This window comes from Hippoglossus hippoglossus, chromosome 5 (genome assembly GCF_009819705.1).
Source record: "Hippoglossus hippoglossus isolate fHipHip1 chromosome 5, fHipHip1.pri, whole genome shotgun sequence".
NCBI lineage: Eukaryota > Metazoa > Chordata > Actinopteri > Pleuronectiformes > Pleuronectidae > Hippoglossus > Hippoglossus hippoglossus.
The window spans coordinates 16,613,239-16,623,175 of NC_047155.1; the positions used below are offsets into that span (position 1 = coordinate 16,613,239).

The following is a 9,937-nucleotide window of genomic DNA, read 5'->3' on the forward strand; positions in this document are numbered from 1 at the left end:
TTTTTTTTCTTGCCCGACTGAAATTCATTTTCTGTTGCTTTTAGTGTGCAGAACCCTTAGAGTCCACATTATATAACTTAACAAAGCACTCATAGTATTTACCTAGGTTCCTTCTTCTTATTTTTAATAAATATAGTCTGGAAACTTACACAGGAGGTGTGATAGAAATGTTGAACCAGCAGATCAAATATAAGAGCATTTCATGTTGTGTTCCCTGCTCCACAGGTGCACAGCCCATCCTGGATGCACCATCAGTCATACCTCATGCAGCCAGCTGTGAGTATCACTCCCTAATCCAGCATATCCTGTCTTCATACTTCATCTCTGTTCACCATTAACAGTCACTAAGTTCAACTGTAATTTACTTTATACACTCCTGTCGCCACCTAAGATGTTCCCTTACAGATACAAAAGTCTTTAAAGTAAATAAGTGTAACCCAGATAAAACTCAAAAACCTCGGTTGTGCTTTACTGGCACACTGGCAAGTTCTGTTTTAAGAGCAACGAAGAAGAAGGGATTTCTGGTAGTTAAACAGCGACATTTACTGTTTGCAAGAGGAGTGGCAGCGCTGCCAGTGACAACACAAGCATTAGGCCATACAACAATGACAGCAAATATTACTCCTGTACAGGGTTAGTAGCTTACAGCTTTTAACATTCGTTACACACTATAAGTTATTTGTTTCAATGCACTGGTATTACTGGATCGGTACTCTGTATCAACTTTCCATGTTCCATTGTGACTAAGACGGATCAATGTGTGTTTGGCTCACATGCGACTGATTTTAAGCACATTTGGTCTTCGATGAATAATAGTAATTCAGACTGTGACATTCATATTTGTGTTTGTTTCTGTGTATTCACAGGGTACAGTTCTTACCCCAACAATGGATCACGCTATGTCCATTCAACCCACGTCCATGATGGGACCTCTCACCCAGCAGCTAAGCCACCTGTCCATGGGCAGCACGGGCACAGTCAGTACCAATCGCACACACACATATCCGCTAAGACACAATGATGATTGTCATGTCTAACTGTCCTCAAGTTTAGTTCTTAATGTTGATTATCACACACCATTTGTTTTTTCCTCTCTGCCTTCTCTACAGTATATTCCGACCAACACAACTATGCAGGGGACCTACATCCCCCAGTATACCCCAGTGCCTCCCTCCAGTGTCCCATTAGAGGTATGACGCCGGCCTCAACCTCTTTGCAATAAGTGGATGCCCAGTTATTATATTTCCTAGAGGGATTTATTTACTACAAAAGAAGCTGCTGCTTTTAGCGTGCTAGCTCTCATTCATATTTATTTTAAGGAGTGGCAGCCTTAGAGGAGGTTCATGTGAGGACTGGAGGTATTTAATAACAGGTAGAAACAGGTGTTGTGGCTTTGGCAATCCCTTCAATGCAGTGTAATAATATTCCACGAGAGTTTTTTAAAAATCTTTTTCACATACCAGATGGGGATTCATTTGTCTCCTGGTTTCATGTTTTTCCTCTTTTTTTCCTGTGTTGGTTTTGTTGATTTGTTTCATTTTAATTTTATCAGCTATTTTTTCAATTCGGCATCAATTCTCCTTTTTAGTTTTTCTTCAGCCGACCTCATACTAAGGGGGATGAAATGTCTGAGCCAATGGTCAATTTTAGTTTTGAATCACTTTAGCCCAAATTATGTCACATTGGAATTTTATCTTATTATTATCTGATGAAAAACACAGGTTGAATGAGTATCTACTGGTAACTTGCTCCTAATACTCACTGTGCTCCATGCTGTGCTCCTTGTGTGCTGTGTAGTCCTGGTGTGTTCCCTCCAGCACAGGACACTGAACTGCTGCATTGGAAACAAGTCAAAGTCTGTAATACTTGGTCTCCTTATGCCCATTGAGGGTAAACCCTGGGATCTCCGATGGGTGATTGGTTGTGACTCAATACAGACAACTGTGCCTGTCAAGCTGCTATTGACTTAAACACCCTTATTTATTTTTTAAAGATATTTTAGGGGTTTTATCATATTGACAGGAAAGTGGACAGCAAGTTTGAAATGGGGAACTGAACTTGCAGCTGCTGCCGGAGGACTCAACCCTCGTATGTGCAGCAACAAGCACAAACAAGCACATTAAACTGACTTATCATGTCTGGGAAGATCTTTGAGACAAAATATAGTTACACCGACAGTGCAGCTAAGTGAGCTTTATAGCTGTGAACTAGCAGCGCAAATCGTGTGTAATGGATTTACAGGATTTACGGTGTAGAATTAAGGGTGTGGAGGCAGAATTGAGCTGGTGTCATTGATAAACTTTAAAATCAGACAGTTCCTCTTTGGTTCATCCACACAAAAACATATGATGTCTCTAACTTGAAGGGGAGGCCAGTGGGAAAATACAGTATGTCGTCATCTTTGTGTCTTTGATCAAATCTATTGTACTGGCACATGGTCATGAATCATCAATTTTTTTAACCTGTTGTCTTTTTCAGGAGAATGGCGGTCAACAGCAACAGATTGCCATGGAGAATCCCGGGGAACACACAAACTACTCATACCAACACACCAAGTGAAGCTAAGGTAGGACAGTGACATTGACCTGTAGGTGTTTGTCATATTACTGCTATGGCAGACTGTCATGTCGGAGGATGTCTGTTGTTTCAGAAACAAATCAGTACCCTTTGTATTCTGATTGGGAGAAACCTAGAGGAATGTTGCCTCTCATTAGCTGATTGATAGAAATGTAGTATGATGTGAGGGGAGGACAATATTTATAAATGTGCTGTCCAACCACCGCAAAGCTGTTTTGATGCATAAACAAATAAGTAAAGCTTGAAAACTTGAAAAGATGAGAAATAGGAAACCACACCAGTAAATATTTTCATTAGTAGATCAAATGTCTGAGTGTAATGTGAAAGAGGTGACTTGTAGTGATGGCCCCCCAGAATTTAAATCAAAATTAAATCTGTAGAATGTGTACAGAGGCCAGTGTTTGCTATGAGGCATGATGATGTTTTATGGTATTATTATGTCAGTGTTGACTTTTCAGATGTTCCTCTGCTCTCAAGTGGCCAAACAATCAGTTCATGCAGATGAACATGCATACCAGTTTTAGATTCAATTTGGAAGTACTGTTAATATTTTCTATAAATTTTTGCCACCATGTTGAGGTTACTGTTGGATCAAAACCTGGAAACATTGGTGTTTAGTGGATATCTGATCAAACTTTGAGTCTAAAGAGTCAAACCTGCCTTCACTAGTTTATTGTGAAGCAGATTCTGTGAAAAGGTTCCTTCACTTGACAGTGAGAGATAATCTTTCAGTCAAGACGTTATTAGTCCAGTATATTAACCAAATCTGTTTGTTATATTTAATTGCAAGGTCCTACTTGTATATTTGCTGTGAGAAACACATCATTCAGCAAGTTTGTCATTTGACAATTGAGAAAGATTATTTATTACCTTGCACCTCCGCATAACCAGGAGCAGGGCATTGTTTTCACCCCCGTCTGTGTGTGTATATACAAAATAACTCAAATATGGACGGAAACTTGGAGGGAATATTACTTGGGATTGTATCTCCAGGTGATTAACTTTTGTTGTGTGTTTGTGAGAGACAGCGACAGTTGGGCAAAGAGCGCTGCACACAGCACTACGTCAGAGAGCCTTTGTGTTGTGTAAGAAACTGTGGCAGGACAAATATACAGGAGACTTTATAGTGTGTATATAGGCTATAATATTATACAATGCTTGTGCAGGGTCGTATTGCTAGTCATTACAATATATACATTGCTTAGTGCTCTGGTGTGTGTGTAGCAGATTGATTGCTGTTGCCTGATTCTGACGAATTGTTTTCTAAAAGCTCTGTGTCTTGGCAGCGCATCCATACTGTGTTGTGTGTTTTCCAGCAGGGTGGGGCCGAGGGCACAACATGAATCCAACCAAACAGGATTCAGCTGGAAGAGATCTGTGCTCCATACCATCACCAAGAACCTGGACTTGAACATGGATAACAAAAGGAACATGTGTGTGCGTGTTTGCTATGAGTGTGCGTGTGTGTGTCTGTGTGTGCTATGAGTGTGTGTGTGTGTGTGTGTTTGTGTGGTGTGTGTGTGTGTGTGTCTGTATTTTTTTTTTTTTTGAAAAAACACAACACTTACTTCATTGGACTTTTCTGCTCACATCCTCAAGAGTTGATCAACCAAAGGTGGGAATCTTCTTCAGATAAGCTTAGATCTATTTTGATAACTGACAAAGGAACATAACAAGAAGTTTAAAGAAAAAAAAAACACAGAAAAAAAACTTAAGAGAGGAGGAAAAGACACAGAGCATTATTTTTGTGCACGTAATATACAAATTCTTATTTTTAAAAAAGCATTCTGTATGTTTCAGAGTGATTCAAGGAAGAGTTGAAACACAATGTGTCTTTTATTTTTTTGTAAAATATGCAAACCTTTTATTTCCTGATGTCTGTTGTTGGACATTCTACTTGCAGCAGCGGGAGTGGGGAGTGGGGGGGGGGTACAGGGCGACTAGTTGTACAGATTGAAACTCTTACAAACACTTGTGCTGTTCTGGTGTGTCGAGTCATCGTCAAACCGCGGGAGGCAAACCGTTTAAAGCTACTTCTTCCTGTAACTGCTGCAGAGATTTCTATTCACGCACAGATGATAAAAAAAACACTGTTTATAGTTTAGTCAAATTTATTCCTAAACAAAAATTTAAACCATTCTTTCATAAGTGAACAAAAGACAATCAATCAATTCTATTTATATTTGAACTATAGTTCTATTTTTTAGGGTTTTTAGATCATGGAAACACATTTATAGAAATAAAGTTATTTAATACTGTAGTCGCTTAAGAAGAGACGACACAGACTTTACTGGTGAGCTCTAATATTTGGCTCATAAACATTATACTAATGTGTGATGGTTGGATGAATTTTATTTTAATTTAAAGTCTTTGCACCATCAACAGTCTCCATCGAAAGACACCTGTTCATTCAGTAGTCGTCCTGCTTTATTGTAATGTAGCTCCATATTACATCCAAGCCCATGGGAAGTGGTTTTAAGCGGTTTTGTTGTGGCAAACCTTCAGGTATCATCCCATTCATCCTGTGTGGGAGGGATGAAGTGAACATGCTTAGACCCGAGTAGTTAAAGGGGACTTACGGTATTTTTCAACTGGGTTCTACGTTTATAAACATGGGTGTGTGAATGAATGATAATTATAAAAACTTCTGGAATCGCTCCAGTAGACTGCCTCATGCCGGCAGAGGCTACAATGTGATCTTATGGGGCAACTGCGACAGTCCATGAAATATCCACTATAAGTGTTTTATTTCTCCTATAAAAGACTTTAAAACAAAGTTTTTCTGGGTCTTTGCTAAGAGTCTGGCAACAACACATCTCCCTTAAGATTCCATTGTAGCAACTGTCCCTGTGTAACAGGAGGTTATGGCATGTACCATTCATTTACACACCAACTTTTAAAAAGTTAGGGCCCAGGTTGAATAAATACTGTAATTCCCCTTCAAGATTACTGAAACATTTTGTGTAAAAAGAACAATGCAGTTACTAAATTAAAGATGAAATCAAATAGCAGACTAACAAGATCCCTGAGAATAATTTGTCTGAAAGATAAGGGAGTTGTAAGTCTTTTTTTGGTTTTCAATGCTGCTGTCGTCACCTGAGTTTGATTCTCTGTCAGTGATTTATTTTTAGTTTGTAGAAAGTTAAATGTTTTCTGTTTTTATTTTTCTCGTCTGTCACTTGAAAACCTTTTGTGCTAATTTGCCTTAATTTTTTGATGGCTTTATCTTTGAAGTATATACAATTTTAGCTATAGATTTTAGCTTCCCCTAGAGAGTAGATGTTAGCTTTTCTCAGCGTAGGGAACGATGCTGTTTTCTCGTGCACATCAGGTTTTTGTTTTACGCTTGAGTTTTCCGTTCCCATCCTCGTGTCTTCTGTCCTGATACGGTCAGGCCTGTTTGTAGAGAGCTGAACCAAACTATGACTTCATGTCGCGCTGGTCCTCAAGACTCATACCAATGCTCCATCAGCGTCTGTGGCTCTGAAAGGTTTCGTGCAAAACAAGCCCAGGTATGTCTCCATCGGCATTTTGAGTGAAGCTCATTTCACCACATTCAGTACATCCAAATATGTTGAACTTTAATTTATACAGACATCAAAACTGTAGATATGTAGATAATAGAAATAATGGTTTTACCAAGGACTGCTCACTAGACCATGGAAGTGCCATTAAAGATGATTCTTACAGCCTTTAGTGAGACGGCAAGTATAAATGAATTTGTGAGTGATCCAAAATTCTGCAAAAACTGTTTTTAGCTCAGCCTTAATGTTGTTTCTCTGGATCAACTGCCTGATCTTTCATAGGATTGACACTAAGTTGTATATACTAAATGGCGACAGGCCTGTTTGAATGCCACCGAGTCATGTCAGTCGAGTTAGCTGTAGGACTTCAAGCTTTTTAATTCCCGCTCTTCAACCGTTCATGTGTGAATCCACTGAAGAGACACAGTGTGATGGCGTTTTTGACGCAGTTTGATGATTCTGTTTCTGTCTTTGTATTGTGTTTTTTTTCACGTGTCATCTTTTTGCTGTGTGTTTCTCTGTTGTTCACCTCTGCAACCAAAGATGTTGTAGCCACACTTCCTTTAGCTCTCTTCTTTTAGCCACAAATGAGCCGCTCTCATCCGCAGGCGACCGGTCTGTCGTCTGCCGCTGGATAAAATGCATTCTTTCACTTCTGATGGATTCAGAAAGAGAAAGATTGCAGAAAGAGCGTTTACATGCACTCAATACGACATGTGGTGTTTTATTATTGTATTGTTTTCACCATGTGAGTCTGTGTGGGTTTGTCATCGTGGTGGTCCTGGAGACATCCACTGTAGGGGCCAGCTGTGGCTCAGGAGAGAGAGCGGGTTGTCCACTTATCAGCCGGTTGGTGGTTCGATCCCTAGCTCCTTCAGTGTGTAACACTAGAAAAAGCACTACATAAATCCAGTCCGTTCCATTTACTGTAGCAGAAACTACACTACATTTTCATTTAGCTGACGCTACCATCTAAAAAGACATCTCCATTCATTTGACAACACATGTGCAGCAAAACAAAATACAGACACAAGCTGAAAGCACCGGATGACAATTGAAGTGATGAATCTGGCTGGGACGTATTTGTTGTTCAAGTACGTCCTCGTCAGTGGTGTTGGAAAATTTATTTTAATTGTAAGTTAATGTAATTAGCAAAGGACTACGTTAAAAGCGTATATCTGCCATGATATCTGAAGCTATTCTCTCTATTGACAGATTTAGATTTCGGTCTCAATTACAAACCTGTGAGGTTGTGAAGACAGAATTTGTCCACAGACAGAATAACAGACTTACTTACACCTAGTGCACACACACACACACACAGTGAAAACAATGCCAGCCATCCTGTGGCGGCTGGGGATCATTTAGTAAAAGTGACTGAGTACTCATGGCGTGGAACATCACTCAGCTGCTGTGCTGGTCTCTCGTTCACATTAAGACAGCTTCAGGTTTTGTCTGAACTTTTTTGGGCTCCAACATATCAAAATCTTTCATTTGGTTTTCAAAATCAACGACTCAATAAATGATCTGGTTCTGTTTACATGTATTAATAGAATCATGAGTTGCCCTCAGTACATGTCAATGTTGCAGTGCATGTAAACCGACTCACTATGAACTTCTACAGAGCGCAGCTTTTATCAGAGATTTCTGACACGAGAGCTCATTTTGTAAATAGTCTTTTTTTTCTCTCTTGACACCATTCTGTTTGATTCTTCTTGTGTGTTCTCTTGATTTTTTTTTATCATTTAAAAACCTGTCCAGATAACACAGTGACGAGCAAGTTTTCAGATTCAGTGCACCATGAAGGAAAATGTCATGGATATTGTTTATATGTTCAGAGAAATTATATTCCATGTATTAGCCATCACTTTTAATACAAAAACAGGATTTTGGAACTATGAAATGACCACTTGTTACAATACAGTGTTTATTTATTTTATTTTATCTTTTTACAAACTTACAAACAAAAGGAAACCGCGATGCTCCAAAAAGAGTTAGCATCATGAAAATGAACCTTAAGTTACATGTAGATTGTAGTGATACTATGATCAGTGGTGTACTGTATAGACAGTACACGATATTTGAAAAGGAAGATCTCCTTGCACTTATTATTCTTGGTCCACACCAATTTTAAATGTTTTTTGTTTTTTTTTGTAGATTTGACGGCTTATTTCATAGCTTCAAAATGGTTTGCTGCTAAAACAGGATTTCCAAGCAGGTGGTTGGATGTTGCCATGTCTGGATTTTCAAAATGTCTCCTTTCATTTTGATATAGTTGATACTAGTGGCCCCTTTTTCTATTTTACATCTTCATTATACTGATATCTAGAAACAGTTCACTACTATCATGCTATTGGGCAGTTGAAAAAACGTGTCTCTTGTTGCTCAACACTGTATGAACCAGTTTTGTGTGAATCACCGACGTTTTGAAAATGCGACAGGCTCGTCCCACTTCCTGCTTGTGAACAGTTTTCTTATTTATACAAGAACTCATTTTGTACAGTTTTGTTAGAGGAAAGAGGTTTTGATATTTGGTTATTTGGCAAAGCCACTTGGCTTCTTTTGTCTTCCTGTGCCAGAGTTGCTAAAATTGTCTGTAACTTGTGTTTTTTTATTGATTGAGATAAGATTTTCCTTCTTTCTTGGTTTTCTCTTTGAATTTGAATATGTCCTTTTTTTTTCTTTCTTTTTTTTAATAAAAGTCTTGTTTCAATGCTCGAGTGAAGTGTGTTTTTCATCACTCATACACTGGAGGGGCTGCATTGTCCTTTTTGTTGTAGTTGTTGATTAAGATGCTCTACGTGGAGTATTAACACATTCATACCTAGAGTGACACTCGGTAGAGCTCATACCTCGGCCAAGACCAAACAGTCTCTTTAAATCCAATCAAGCTGCAACATATTTCACTCACTTATATATATCATTTCTAAATATGCCTGATTTTTTATTTGCACTATTTCCTGGAGAGTTGGTGAAAATGTAAAAATCCGTTCAGTAGCTTTTATGTGATCCTGATGACAACGAAACAAACAAAGGAGTGGACAGGGGTGAAATAACCTCAGAGGTAAAAGTAAATAAATAAAAAATTCCTATGACCTGTAGAGGGCGACGTCTAATTGAGCTACTGATCGCTGTGTTACTGGTCGGTATCTTCATTACTTGACACTCTGATCCAAAGTAAATCACAACTGAGGAACAGGACGAGAGCTTCAGTCCAGTAGGAGAACTTGAAGTAAGAACCAAGTGCTAAATCAGTTCAACAGCTCAAAGTGTAGGAGATCAGGTGATGAGGTGAATAGAAAGTTCACAGTAAGTGGTCAGGTATGTTTGGGTGTGGTGTTAGGACAGGAGGTGCATGGAGAGCCCCTATGATGGGTCCCGACCCAGATGTCGCTCTAAACTCGGAGAGAATTTGAACTGTACCTCTGTACAGTCTTTATTTCTCTGTAGGTAAATCTGAATGATCATATCCAGCCACTCATCATATCCATTTTCTGAATGCTCTCATTATGTTGTAGGTGGAAGTGAATTCCACTGGAGATGGACAGGGACTTACTCCACTTTAAAAATTTGTAAGAAAGACTATAAACTCCTCCTGTTGCATTGTTGTGAGTGCAATATCTCAGGCATGCCTCGGGGGAATTTGTTGAAATTTGGCATAAATATTCACGTGGATTCATGGATTAGTTTGTTGGTTAAAGGTAAAAGTTCAAGGTCACTGTGACTGGACAAATTATATTTTTGGCCTCTTAAAACGCAATATTTCAAGATGGGAATGGGGGAATTTCTTCATATTTGGCACAAATGTTCACTTAGATTTGAACAAGTCCTGATGA

The 9,937-nt window shown here is 38.9% G+C and overlaps 1 protein-coding gene across 3 annotated transcripts in view; it reads left to right on the forward strand.

The window, feature by feature from the left end:
* rbms2a (RNA binding motif, single stranded interacting protein 2a) overlaps positions 1-8,818 on the forward strand; it is a 32,270-nt gene extending 23,452 nt beyond the window's left edge. The window contains exons 10-14 of one of the 3 annotated variants that reach the window (XM_034584813.1): positions 226-276; positions 867-977; positions 1,110-1,190; positions 2,479-2,566; positions 3,864-4,708. In XM_034584813.1, the coding sequence (XP_034440704.1) occupies positions 226-276; positions 867-977; positions 1,110-1,190; positions 2,479-2,559 (324 nt within the window). In that variant the 3' untranslated portion in view covers positions 2,560-2,566; positions 3,864-4,708. Of the gene's footprint in view, positions 1-225; positions 277-866; positions 978-1,109; positions 1,191-2,478; positions 2,567-3,863 lie in introns of all 3 variants that reach the window. The other 2 variants (XM_034584811.1, XM_034584812.1) reach the window with 2 other exon arrangements.
* Positions 8,819-9,937: the final 1,119 nt, after the last annotated feature.